A 15,189-nucleotide genomic window follows, 5' to 3' on the forward strand; every position below is an offset into this window, starting at 1 on the left:
TTCTTATCCAAGAAACTTTGTCAGCAAACTAAAGTCTTACTGGTAGTTTAGGCCCTATATATATAGCCCTACTGTCCAGACATGGCGATGCTGGACTCTGCTATGATAGATCCCTGCTCTCAGGTTGGGGGAAGCAGAAGACTACCCCCTGCAGCTGCTTTACTGATAGTTCCTATCGTTCTGACTAATGACTGGCCTGATTGCCCCACTTCGACCGGTATCACCTCATCAGTATTCCTAATCCTATGTTGCCTAAGCAAGCTAGTGTATGAACGATAAGAAGCGAAACGTCTGACACCTTCAAAGAAGTACAGATGACGGCTGAAGAAACCTTTTCATCGATGGACCATTCCTGTACGACTGAGAGCTTACACAGACCTAATAGTCCTAACTTTGTATTACATATTTTATCTTTATCTATTTTATTTGTTATTTTTTATGTACATGCACTGGTTGCTGCAGTTTTTGTTTCTCTGTACTTTATACTGCAGCCTAGCATCCTGGAGCTTATACTCACTGCTGGCTGGTTTTGAGTGCACGGGGATGTTAGCTCCTCTCACTGCACTCTCGTGTGCCCATCAACAACATGGTTGGACTGTCAAGCACAAGGTCGAGCTGAGAAAGGATGACAGTGGAAGACACATACTGTGTCAGGGACATATGACAGAATGTCTTTACGGACTTCTTTTGTATCATCATGTTTTTTCTTTCCTCCTCCAAGATTCATTAATCAAAGCAGACATGTTTTATCTTGGCAACCTGAAGCTGACTATGACAAACATTTTTTTATGATTACATATTGTAAAAGCATGTGCTAGCAATATCAGAAGCAAGAGCTGAAAGAGCTACTGATGCTGATTTGATCATTCTTCTTGTTTTATTATTATTATTATTATTATTATTATTATTAGTATTATTAGTATTATTATTAGTATTATTATTATTATTACTTTTTGTGTTGTAGTAGTTGTAGAGAGAGCCTTTTTAACACAAACCTATCAAGCGGGATTTGCACATCTCTGGTGTCAGCCGTCTATATCAAAAGTTGAAAAGGCACACACTTTAGTGCAAAGACATTAATTGAGGTACTAACAAGTCAGATACAGAACGTTGCACAAATCACATGCTGATGTGGCATTTTCCTTTTTACAAGTTGTGTAGTAACAAGAGAGGCGTCTTGATGGTGCACTTACTTTTGAAGCAATAGTGCTCAATCTCTGCACAAGAGAGAGGCTTTCTACAAGATCCTGATCAGCACTTTGCAGCAGAGGGACCTGGGAGATACTCTGAGTGAGATTAGTTGCTGCAGTGGAGAAAATGGACCTGTGGAAGAATAGCTGAGATCCATTGATTAAAGCTGTCCGTGAACACTTAAATGTCTTCACTCAAAATGAAACTGGAAAAAAGAATACTTATTGATTGCAGTTTGTTAAACTTGCATTAATTGATTTTCTGGGCTGTTAGAAGTTTTGCAAAACACTGAGCATACTATCAGCTAATAAAGTTAGCAAACAGCTGTCTTGTTGGTTATGTAACACAGACAGGCATTAGTATTCTCTTGGATTTGATATTTTGTCACTCTGAGGAATCCAAGACAATTATCCACTCTTCTCTTTACCCTCTTCTGGTTCTTGCAGACTCCAAAGGGAAATATGTGACTCTTTATGTTCACAAGCTAATTGCTGACATTGTCTGTCTGATTTTAAGTGCTCGACAGAAAGCATACAGTGCACTAATCAGAGGACAGTTAGACAAGGTTTTGCTCAAAATGGTTACTCCAGTGATCAGTGCAACACAAACAGACGAGAATAGTTTCACTCTTTGACGTCATTTCACTTGACAGCTAAGGGAGAAAAAAACAAACCCAAACACCAACTACATTAGCAACAATTGGATGGACCATTTCGTCTGTAGCACTCTTTTGAAATCCTATGAGGGCTGTTGATTCTTTTCTATGTATTAATAAACTCAGTTAACTTTATTTAAAAATCAGTTTTTAAAAAAGCAATTATGGTTATAATCAAGTGCTGTATTCTACTAATCAGCAATATAAACAATTTTAAAATGTATCTTTATCAACAAATTTCAAAACGTGGCTTGTAGCAGACATGCATACAGTAAGTTCAGCATGTCCCTGATCCACTGGGAAAACGAAACTGATTCTCCTCTTTCAGCCCCACTGCTTCAGACAAAAAGAAGATGCATAAAAATGGTTAAGATTGTATGACTGTTTGTGTTGTGTCATATTATTTTGTTATTATGTTGTACGTTATGACTTTAAGATGGCATCGGGAGAGTGGCTGCCTTTACAGCAGTTCCAATGCTTTGTTCTTGTACTTTCTTCCTCTCATAACTTTGCCTTTCTAAATTGGGCATTTCTCCATTGTGAGACTATTAAAGGTTTTCTTATAAATTCATAAATTAATATAAACGCAACAATTGGAGCAGTGTTCATAAAGTGGATTCCTTAATTATAGATGGCTCAAAATTGCATAATCCACAAAATTAAACCATAGCAAATGTTTCATTTATCAGCAGAATTCACTTTAGCTCCGTAGATAAATAAAGTTTATGATTTGGAGTAGCTGCATGCTTTAGGAAATATTTCCGTGACATTACATGACATTAATTTGGAATGTGATAGAAGTGCACAATCTCCATACTGCAGCATGGATTGTAAAATGTAAGATGTACTTTAAATCCCAACAATAGATGGCCTACTGTCCGTTTACATGGCCTGTCAAGCTCACAGCTTTCATCACGCCTCGACATACCTTTTTATCATTTGTCAGGTCCGAACAGGTGTTTGGCCTGTGGTCATCGCCCAAATCAGATCCATTTCATCTCTAATCAGATGGGGCCCCTGACAATGATGGAGCAGATCAGAGAGGTGATCAAAGAATCATAAGCCGCCCATGCCTGACCAGCCGACCATGACATAGACAAGGCGGGAGTGGGAAAAAGAATGTCCGTGCAAGCCGGAGGGAGTAAATAAATCCTCAGAGCCCTCAGAGATTCTGGAGGGCCAACCATAAAAGCTGGCTTCAGAAAGACAGTAACTAGAGCAGCATGTCGTCCCACAGGATTTGTTCTCTGACATTCATCAAGTAGAACTGGCCTGGCAGGGATAGCTTTTGCTTCGCTTTAAGATAATGGCAGGCGCTTACAAGTTATACTTCAATTGGAAATGCGTTGGCATTTACTCGGAAATCATTTGAACGGGTGGGTGCGCGTCTGAGCTGTTTAGAAAATCAGTAATATCATGCAAATGTGCTTTGGTGCATGAACATTAATGGTGTTTGCTGATTGGTGATATGTCTGAGATTTTGTTCTTATGTTGTTCAGTCATTGGCAACTCATTGAAACTAACAATCATTATTTGATTGATTCACACGCTGTTTCCACAATGCACCATCCATCCATTTTTTTAACGACAGTTATCTCATGAAGGAAGCATTTAAATTTGCTGCCTGTAATGATGCCTCTTTGGCATGAAAATATGATTAAGATATTTAGAATTATCACATCATAATGTATGATGAATTAAATTGGATAGTTACCTAAGTGCCCGAATGATCTGTTCATCTTACACCAGTACATTAGGGTTCCAGGGTACAATGCTTGGAATGTATTGCTTAAGTGCTCATTTGTATTCACAGACATGGTCTCTACTTAATGTTATCTTAGGCTTACTCATGCAGCCTATTAACGCAGAATGAAGAAACCCTTCTAACGTGTTTCTAACGTACGTTAAAATTTATTCAATGTGAATGCATTTCTTTAATTAACATTTGGTTTTATTAGCAATATCGAATTTCCATTCCCGGTGGTCAAGTGGTCAGTATGTTGACTTCACGGTCCAGAGGTCAGGGTTCCATCCTTGCTCTGGCTTTCCTTTGTGGAGTTCTCTCAATCCACGTGTGGATTTTTTTTCCAGGTCTTCTGCTTCCTTCCACATTCCCAAAAATTCATGACAGATTAATGGAAGACTCTAAATTGGTGTGAGTGTGAATGAGTTACAGTATTTGTCTCTGTGTACCCTGCAATTGGCTGGCAAACAGTTCAGGGTGGCCTCCGCTGACTGCCCGAAGACAGCTGGAATAGGCTCCAGCACCACCGCACCTCTTGTTAAGCTGTTTGGAAAATTGATGGATGGTTGTACTTTCATGACAAATATGTCTAATGTACATGTTGGTGTGTCGAGCATTACAGCGTCCATTGTTCATAAAATTATGCATTAAATTTCCCTCAGCACTTACTGATTTCAAAATGAAAATGGAAAACAATTAGTCTGCAAAAACATCATGCGTCTTGCCAATGTTAAACATTTTAATTAACAGATTTGACATTCACACAAGCACAATAATTGATCATTCACTTCATGTATATTTACCACTATTAACCAATATTTTTCTACTATTTACCGATAATCAACATATGGTACCAAGAAATTCAGAGGTTGTGTAACATCAGAAAATTTTCTGAGAGTCCGCGCATGAACGTTCACAGGTATAAAATGGGTTAACTGGTGCCTTTGAAATTTTCCATCCATCCAGGAGCCTATCTCAGCCGTCTTTGGGCACTAGGCGGGGGACACCCTGAATTAGTTGTCAGCCAATCGCAGGGCACACAGAGACAAACAACCATCCAGACTCACACTCACACCTAGGGACAATTTGGAGTGTTCAATCTGCATGCCACGCATGTTTTTGGAATGTGGGAGGAAACCGGACGACCCGGAGAAAACCCTCGCAGGATAACATGCAAACTCCACACAGGGAGGCCGGAGTGGGAGGCAAGCCGGCGACCTCTGCACTTTGAAGCCGGCGTGCTAACCACTCGACTACCGGGCCGCCCCCTTTGAAATTCAAATTAACATAAATGACAACGACATGAAAAGTTGCATCACACAGAGATATTTTGCCATCGAGTAAACCATACCAAACCGCAAACAATTTGCATGATAGGTATTGTTGTTTTCTGATGTGCTCCATCACCTGCAACAAATAGTGATATGTAACATCATTACACCCCGTTTGCCACACACTTATGTGCAACGGCATTTGTTTTAATGAACACCGAGAGGGAGAATTGTTGTCATTCATTCATTAGCCAAAAAACAATACCTTCCGCCATCATTCTACATAGTTTACATTCGAGTGTTAAAACGTGTTGTCATATTGTGTTAGTCACTTTGGACTACTGAGATTTAAGAAATATGGATGCCTATTCTAAAGGTAAACTTCCAAATCAGTACTTTGTATGACATAAAAGAAGCACACTGATAGTTTGAATGTACATAATTCATTCTCGTCAGCGTTATTTACTTTCTCTTACTTGCCATTTGGGTAAAAGGTTGATAAAGCAATTGATGTTTTCCCTCAGCATTTAAGTCAGAGGAAGTCCTTGTTGGTGTTTCTCACTTCACATCTCACATCAATTTTCAGAGAATTCTGTAACGTGAGATGTGTGTGTGTGTGTGTGTGTGTGTGTGTGTGCGTGTGTGTGTGCGCGTGTGTGCGTGTGCGTGCATGTGTGCGTGCGTGTGTGTGTTTTGTTTTGTTTTTTAAGTCGTTTTGCTCTAGAGTTGAACTCGGATCAGGTGACTCAACTGGACATTTGTACATTTAAATTCCAGCCGTACCATGAAACTTGCCAGGCTGAATGTGTTGATGATGGGATTAAAATCACTTTTGGATGTTGTTGAGAAAGTTGAGTATTTTAAAAGCTGAACAGTGATCCAAATATTTCAGATGAAGAAAAACATGATTCCCTATTGTTGTTGGAAGTATTTTGCATCCTTTTTCCAGGTACATATGATGCTTTTTAAAACATACATATAACCATTATAACCGTCAGAATAACTAAAATGAAACTGCAGATGAATTTAGGTCACAAATTACCATGAAGCAAGGAATATTTATTTCAGTGAGTCTCCTTTGAGTGATATAACCTGAACATCTCAACAGCATGAAGACAGGTGTCTAAAACTTCTCTTCAGACAGCAGGATTTTATTTTTATTGTTCCAGCAAGAATTTTTTTATTACTGCGGATGTTTTAGTGCATGTATTATACATATTTCTCATTAGCTTTACATGCTTCCAGTTCATCTTTCTAAATGTGTCTGTGCCCCAATCAAGAATTGTATTTGTAACTTCCTTTGCACATTGTATTTTTGAAGATTGGATTGGATTGGATAGGATGTACCTTTATTCGTCTCGCAGTGGAGAGATATACACTTCACAGGAGCAAAGTTATGAAACGAAGAGGACAGAAAAGAAAGAAATAGAAAAACAAAAATAGCGAATTCAGCTAGCGCATTCGCTATTTTGTTTTTCTATTTCTTTCTTTTCTGTCCTCTTCTTTTCATAACTTTGCTGCTGTGAAGTGTATATCTCTCCACTGCCTGCTTAGGCAAAACAGGTTAGGCAACTTTCGCAATGCTGATGAGGGTCGTTATGCTGATGAGGTGATACCGGGGGGAGTGGGGGTAATAGGCCAGTCGTTAGTCAGGAATGTAGGAACAATCAGTGGGGCCACAGGGACGGGTCCCCTGCCCCCCCCCCCCCCCCCCCCCCAACCTGAGAGTAGGGACCTATCATAGCTGTGTCCGGCGCCACCATGTCTGGACATTAGGGATATATAAATGGGGCCGATACGACCAGTCAGACTTTAGTTCGCTGACGAAGCCTCTTGGATAGGAGGCGAAACGTCCGAAACCTTCACTTTTGTACAGATGACGGCTGAAGAAACCTTCTCATCGATGGACCACTACTGTACGACTGAGGGCTTACACAGACGTATTGATAAACTGTATATTTCTATCTTGAAGTGTATTATTAGTATCGTGGTAGCAACAGTATCGGCTTGATTGTGGTAGACTGGCACGAAAGATTAGAGTCGCTTTCCACAATTTTGTGTCAGATCAAGTGTGTTTGAGACCGTGTTGTGCCCTTCTGGGCATGCCAGTGCACAAGTGGCATCACCCTTGGATAATCTGGTGGTAGTGTGCACTGGGCAAAAAAATAACTCCATTGTCATTTTGACATTTGGGCAATGTTGAGTGTGTTTAGGAATTTGGTAGGTGCAATACCCATCACTGGCTGTTCCTATTGGATGTCGCAGTGCATTTCGCTATTCTGTGTCAAAAAGTATACAATTTTTAGACTTGCTAAAACCACATCGAATTTGAGGCACATCCAGTAATCCAACATATTTTTAGTGTATTTAATTGAGGCTCAGGCAGAAATATTCTGCAGTGTGGGGGCGTCATGATATTTAATTCGTATTATGATACCATCACGGGAGAATCCTTCTCAAAAACTGTAGAAATGTAGAAATGTATTCAATGAATTATAATAATCCATCCATTTCATGAACAGCTTTATCATCACAAGGGTCGCGGGCATGCTGGGGCCTATCCCAGCTGTCCTTAGTCAATCGGCATTGCCCCTGGACTGGTTACCAGAATGATAAGAAATGGGAACCCCATTGTCGTGTTTGGTGAAGAGGGAATTCTTTTTAAGGATAAGAACGTCCGAACAATCCGCCAATCCGAAATTCACAATTTATGACCTCGAACTACCCTGCAATGTTCTTCCTGACATGTAGCAATTGCTCCATGAATGCTAAAGGTGATGGATTATAAGTCATGAAAAAAAATCTAACTGCATCAAGGTCAATTGTCATCATAAGTGTCATCACACTTATGATGACAATTGACCTTGATGCAGTTAGATTTTTTTTCATGATAGTTCGTAGTTCGTAGTTAGTTTCCTCAAGACCGACCTAAACATTAAAATTAGGCTGTTATCACCTGTTACGGTTACTATCTATTGGTACTATCCAATCCCAAATTCATTGCAATGCTGGAAAATTAGTCAAAGATGTCCAGTTTGCGTCGGAAGGAAGGAAGGAAGGGAGCTGATGCTGCATCAAGTGTTTGTTTTGCAGGGAGGCGAAAGAGGAAGGAACAGGGTGGGGGTTACCATTTATTGTGTGTGTGTGTGTGTGTGTGTGTGTGTGTGTGTGTGTGTGTGTGTGTGTGTGTGTGTGTGTGTGTGTGTGTGTGTGTGTGTGTGTGTGTGTGTGTGGGCGCGCACGCGCGCGTGTGTGCGTGTCTGTGTGTCTGTGTGTGCGTCCGCGTCTGAACTTACGGGTTAATGGACATGATGCGAGTGGTGTACACCACCACTGCAACCCACACAAAAGTCAGACGTTAGGGGTTAAAAGTGAGACACTGTATTGGCAATCAGCTGGGACTTTGTTGGAGGAAGAGAGGAAGGAAACAGCTGTCAGGAAAACACATGGATAAAATAAAGGTGAGATGGAGGGCAGTGTAAAAAGACTTGCACACTAACAAGGAAAAAAAGAACACTTGAAGAATGAAGTTGAAAACCTTCCTCCCCCACATTGATGAAAGCCCCCACTACTTTGCTTCTCCCTTAAGGGAGTCATTTTACCTCAAGTGCACGACAGTGTATGTGTGCGTGTGTGTATGTTTTTGTGTGTGTGTGGGTTTGTGTTCCAACCAAAAATACGCACAGGCTCAGAAACCTCATCAGAACATGTGGCATTTCTGTAGATGCTTTAATGAGCTTTCTTCTTGTGGAGTAGTGAGTACTGATATTATTTAGGCTTCCAATGCCGCAGCTCATTAGCTAACGCAGCCTCAACAACAGCACCAGCTTCGAAAAAAAATGATTCAAATGAGGTGACACTGCGGGACACAATGCGATTGCAGTAATGCGATGACCACATTAATGTGGAGACCTGGGATGTATGCTGTGGCATCCTGAGAAATCATAAAAATAGACTTGATCCAAAGAATGCATGATGTGTTTGTGAAGTTCTTTGGGTGCCACCCAATGAAAAACGATGCAATTTTAGTCGTACACTGGTTTTGAGATAAGAGTGGCCAATAAAAGCAACATGTCATCTTGTTAAAATACTCTTTTTAATCGCCATAAATGATTCCTCTTCTGCACTGAGCAGCATCAACAGAGCCGCATTACGATTAGAAATCAAGTCCGTTTTATGCTTTGGGGTGCCTCGTCCGTTTGTCTGTTTCTTTGTTTGTGGCAGGGGTGGGTAAAATTACAGATGTCCATTTACAATTGATCCACCACGACCCCCTTCCCCACCTCCCGAAAGATCTCAGGCTGTTATAATTAAATTGGGATTTGTAATTCAATTTCATAGGTATCCCTTTGGGATATTTAACTGCAGAAGGTTGCAATTTTGGGTTTAATTTTCATCAAATGGGTTGCAATTTACAACAAAGCTACGCTATTTTGTTCACATCTTGTGCAAAATGGAAAACAAAATATGACCCTCACTTTAATACCACGTACCAATGTTTCATTTTAGAAGCGTTCCTCACCTCTGCCCCCTTTGTAATAATTTTAATTTGAAAACATTCTTATGAATAACTCTTACAATGGGAAATTGTATCAGGATTTCATGTAAATGTAAACTCTAAACACATTGATCCATATTTGAACATGTAGAAGAAGCTCCACAGGGTCTTCTGCCACAATCTTTCACACATCCTCTGCTTTGCTTCTTCACTTAATCCAGCCTTCAAGACGCTCACTTCACTCTGATCCCCTTTTACAGTTATCAAAACAGGGAAAATTCCCTTAGGTTTTATATATCACCCTCAATTTTAATCTGCCCCCTCCTCCCATCTATTCAACCTTCCCTTCAACTTCCCAACCCCCATACCCCATTTCTATCTCTTCTCTGCTCACTCAAGCTTTGGCCGCCCACTAAAGCCTCCAGCATCGATCGATCCACTAAAGCCAGTAGGGTGCCTCTCCAGATTTGCCGATTTCACACAAATGTAGCATTTGATCATGGTCATTTCACAGCACATCACCATCATCTGATCTGGACTCACCCTCTTATTTTCTTTATAAACATGGAATCAATAATAGTTATTTTGTTTTGATTGGCGCACACACACACACACACACACACACACACACACACACGCACACACACGCACACACGCATAGACGCACATATGCATGGACACACAAGCACACGCCTCTTTAAATTTCATTTTGCTGCACCACCAAAGAAGCAAATCAACTGTGTTTATTTGCTAGGAAATGTCATCTGCTGCACATGAGGTAGGTTAGAAAGAGATAAGGAATTCAGAGGCAAAAACGTTGGACATAAACAGTTAAAATACTTTGCATTCAGTGTGTGCAGATTTGACATTTTGTTCTGGTTGTGAAAGGTCAACAGAAACTTCCACAGTTTACATTATTGAAACCAATGTTGTTCAAAATGACAGAGACCAAATTGGAATTTGATGGATACTGTATAGTCTTCCCAGGAGAATTCAACTAAAAAATTGAGTGTTATGCCCTATGAACCCCCAGTAGTCCAAACACAGTAGTACAGTATTTAAAATAATATTGCATTTGTGAATTATGAATTAAGGACCAAAGCCCCCCCATTTTTGTGCATTTTGCTACTTGCTGTCATTTTCTCCCTCTATTCATGTCCCACAAACACAATATTCATCACGATACCACATTTAAATATAATGTTGGAAATATTTGACTTGACTTCCCTTTAAAGGAATTAGCTTTAATTCCCATTTTTTTTTCGGCACCTCCTAATACAGTAATTCAATTTCAGTGATTCATTGAAACCCATTGGCACACCACAGGCATATTTAGAAAGCCGCTGTATTTTACAAACTCTGATGAAAGAATGGCTGTCTGGAAGAACTCACAATATTCAATCACTGATCTTAAATACTGGATGCTGGCATCAGTGATTTATTATTTTGCTTTTAGTCATTAACAAATATATGTTATGTATATATGTAAGTTCATCCTGTCTACTTGATATCTAATTTTAAGAGAGCCATAAAAGTAAAATATTTAGAAATGTTTTTCAGTAAGAGCCACACGCACGCGCGCACATACAAACGCTCGCGTGCGCACGCGCACACACACGCGCGCACGCGCGGCCACTTAAATATAAAAAAAAAAAAAAACAAAATATCAGAATGTATTATTTAAAATAACTTTGTGATAGTACTCACCGTTAACATGAATGGTTTTCCGTTCCTCGTGATTGGTAAAAATCCAGGCAAACAATCGGAATGAAATTCAATTTGCCGATCCAGAGGCGAAGTTACTGCTAGCTAGCCTGCACACGGCTTATAAGCTTCCATACTTGCTATATGCAATTTACTTCTCGCAGAAGTATGTTGATGCTAACGTTAACATGGGGCTTGTTAAAATGTCACTGACATTCGACTGTTTCATCGATTGTATTGTTTCATTGCAAATTAGAATCATAACATTTTTTCTCCTCTAATGCTCCGGTACATTCACGCTGAAGTGCACTAGTTGGGCTCATTTAAAGGGGCGTTTACCTGTTTCAACATGACGGCCACTATCATCCAATCAAAATGGCGCTTTCGGCCATTCTAGGTCAGTGTCATCCAATCAAAATTGCGCTTTGCGCCAACTGCAGCCCCAACGGGAAATGAACGACGAAAAAAACGACAATATGTATTATAATATGTAATATTTATCGGCGAGCTATATGCAATCATCAAAAGAGCCATATATGGCTCGCGAGCCATAGGTTCCCAACCCCTGACCTACACTGTCTGTAAGTAAAGAATCTGCTTAAAATTAGACAACACAAAGAACAGCTCTGATTTCTTGCTATGCAATGTAAAGTTCACTCCTATGTGTGAAACCTGTAATCAGCTTCCATTTACTGCAATAAGGCACCGTAGGCCTTTTCAAGTGTTTAAAATAAATACTGTATGCCACATTTTATTTTCAAGAAAGCTGCCTTAGTTTCTCATTTAAAAAAACATACAAATCGGTGGAAAACATAATTGGCACTGCCCTTCCCACTCTCGAGGACTTGCAAGAACCAAGACAAGGGCACTGAAAATCCTACTGGACCCTTCACACCCTGCCCACAATCTTTTCCATCTCAGGCAGGCACTACCAATCCATGCGTACCAAATCCAGCTGACAATCCAACAGGCTCCTCCCCCTAGCCATCAATTCTCTATACAGTTACCCAAATCTAACTGTATAGTGCCTCTTTGCAATTTTGTACAACCCTGCGGAACAACATTCCATTATAATCATTGTATCTTTCAATGAAAAGGTTTCTTCAGCCGTCATCTGTACTTCTTTGAAGGTGTCGGACGTACAGATGACGGCTGGAGAAACCTTTTCATCGATGGACCACTCGTGTATGACTGAGACCTTACACAGACGAAATCATTGTGTCTCTAGCTCTGGACTTGAACCACTGTTACTGACCGATATAATCTCCAGCACTAGACACTTTGGGGCGCTCAGCTTGATACCTTGCACATTGTTTCAGTTGTTCCCCTTACATTAAGGAATTAGATTAGATTACAATAGCCTTTATGAGTGTCCTCCATACTTATTGGTCATGTCTTTTTTATGATGATACTAGTGCAGCATGTTCTGCCGAAGACAAATTCCTTGTATGTTCTACACACTTGGCCAATAAAGATGATGCTGATTCTGATTCTAAATACAATAGTTTTGCAGAATAACTCAGCAACCAAATTTACTGTTCAGGGGTGATGTGTTTCTTTCCCGAGTTCAATTGTGCTTAACTTTTTGAATTTATGTCAGGCAAACACTGTGCCTTTGGGACTCCTGTCATTGACTTTTAATGCCACACAGTCGCTGTACACTTGACACGTTCATTAGGTATAAAGATGTTCATTTACAGCATGCTGCTATTGAATCGTCCTTGCCTCAACATTCATTTCCGACGCATTGACGTCTGAGGCATTGCCAGCACAATTAACTTTGATAACATAGCTCCGGTTTAATATACTGCTGCTGAATTGGCTCAACGAGAGTGCAATGATAAGCAGTTTCACACCTTTTTGAGTGCCAATACCTTTTATCATCAATGAGAGTAAAGGAGCGACACAAAACTTTCCTCCCCAAACCTCCAGCCAAAGGTCATTAAAGTTTGTTTTTTGCTCATGTTTGTTTTTTTGTTTTGTTTTGTTATTGTGGGCGGACGTTGGCACCATGACAGATTTGGAATCTGCAGTGGTTTTGTCTGCCTTGGTTATTTACATAAGTTATTCTTCACAATATTTTGATTGAAAATAACATGTCAGCAACGGCGACTGAATGGTGAGCATAGCATGTCTTCCTCCCTCCATGTGTTTCCGCACATTCTGCCACCATTTGGTTTGATGAAAACTATAAATTGTCCATAAGTAAGTTGAAGAATGCAAATTTATGTGTAAATCATTTATGTCTATTTACCACATGATCGACTGGCAACCAGTCCTGAACGGTACCTCGCCTCTTGCCTGTGCAGTCTTCAGTCTTTGTCCCGAATAATTTAACACATTGGATGGATGTTTTTTTTTTTTTGTTTTTTTTTGTCTTCTTTTTTATGACTGCCCAAGTGTTACTAGTAACACTGCTGTAAGTGTAGTTTATAATTTATTGATAAATATCTAATACATAACCGAGTGAAGAGAGTGGATTTTTACCTCGCTCAAATATACATGGTGTGTTTTTTTTTCCATTTGGCAGATTGCCAGGAGCTTCTCTGCTCTCCTGAGTCCTTCTTGCAACAGAGAGAGGTCCCAGTGCTCCGCTCGCATCATTTCCATCAAATGGGAGTTTACGTCAGAGAGATGGCCTGGGTGAAGGTCTTGCTCTTACTGTGCCTATTTGGATGTGAAAAGTCTCTGGGACTTAACTGGAACCCAATCCCACGCAAGACTGTGCGCTATCAGGGTAAGTGTGCTGTGCAATACAGAGACTGTGTTTGACTTCCACAACTATTGAATTGTGACATTAAAAGGTACAAAATATCCAAAATCCCTCTTTGGAGTGGCCCAGCAAAATGCCACCGCATCTGTGCTTGAAACTTTGTGACAAAATTGAAAAATTGTCTTACAAAACGGATGTGCAGTTTTATCCACCTTCTCTCCTGTCTACATGCCGTTTCCTCTTTTGGTATTTTGTCACAGCAGCTAGTGCAATCTATCTTTTCCTTGACAGTTGCGACATGATGTTTGTGATTCGATAAAATAAGACATGTGGTCACAATTTCTTCAATATGTTGTGTCCCGACAGGAATGCAGTGTTGTGGATCTGCAATTTATTTTTTTCACTTTGTCAATTTCCGTCTTCCTCAGCTATGTCACCTTGGCATGTGGCTGGTTCAAGCAGACTTTCAGCAAGGTGTTGAAATTTGACCACGGGATTGTTTTTCCTTCCTCTGATAGAGTCATTGGTTAAGAAGTGTGTCACAAACTATCAATCTTCCCGGTGAAATTAACCTCCTATGTGGTGTTAGAAAATGAATTCTGCTTGGACATTCATTATCAAAAACGGATGATGCCAGATTTTTATTCAGACCCTGATGTTGACCCAAAATCAAAGAGAAATAATCTAATCCAGGTGCTAAACTGCATTTGCACTCTTTGCCTCCATCCTCCACTGCAGCCATACCTGACTTTCTTCACTGAACAATAGCAATTGTTGTAAGCGGATTTACAAACGGCGCTTGTTTTAATCTGTCAAGGGGAAGTGCAGCATTCTCTTTCTTGTGAATTTTGCATTTTGTTTTTACCTCACAGTATCAACTATTCAAAGTATTCATCTTATTTAGCCATCTCCCAGGCTCATTTCTCCCCTTTTTCACTTTTATCCTTTCCCTCCATTTTGCTTTGTATGGTTCTTGAATAAACCCAAAATGCTCCTGTGACGTTTTCGCAGGGAGCTCGGATTTCCTCTACTCTCCTGGAGAACAATGCGCTTGCAGTTGTGTGGGTAATATTTGAAAAGCTTTTCTGGAGGGGGTTGGGTTGCATTTTTACGTTTCCGCTGAACTGAGAGTGGAAAATAATATTATTGCCATTTTTTTTCCACCCTCAATATTGTAGATTGCTGTTTCATATGCTCAGGTTTTTTGTATATTTCAACAAACACATGCAGTTAATGAATCTGTATTACAATAATTACAATATTTTTAAGATAAAGGAACAGGTTTTCTTAGATAATGAGAAAAAGTGTTTATTTTTCTACTTTTATGACCACAGGATGGTGCTGTGAGAGTAGCTGCCTTTACAGCAGCTTGCATATTATGTTCTTCTCGTTCTTCCATTCATAATTTTGCTG

At 40.0% G+C, this 15,189-nt stretch overlaps 1 protein-coding gene across 8 annotated transcripts in view; it reads left to right on the top strand.

Moving 5' to 3' along the window:
• sema4c (sema domain, immunoglobulin domain (Ig), transmembrane domain (TM) and short cytoplasmic domain, (semaphorin) 4C) overlaps positions 1-15,189 on the top strand; it is a 119,822-nt gene that overhangs the window by 57,346 nt on the left and 47,287 nt on the right. For all 8 annotated transcript variants that reach the window (XR_016114738.1, XR_016114741.1, XR_016114742.1 and 5 more), the window contains one exon: positions 13,594-13,800. Coding sequence is in view for 1 of the 8 variants with exons in the window: in XM_088994821.1 (XP_088850947.1) it covers positions 13,594-13,800 (207 nt within the window). In the remaining 7 variants the exon portion in view is untranslated. The remainder of the gene's footprint in view (positions 1-13,593; positions 13,801-15,189) is intronic.

Source organism: Hippocampus bargibanti, linkage group LG04 (genome assembly GCF_051943395.1).
Source record: "Hippocampus bargibanti isolate YZ-2025 linkage group LG04, ASM5194339v1, whole genome shotgun sequence".
NCBI classification, from domain to species: domain Eukaryota; kingdom Metazoa; phylum Chordata; class Actinopteri; order Syngnathiformes; family Syngnathidae; genus Hippocampus; species Hippocampus bargibanti.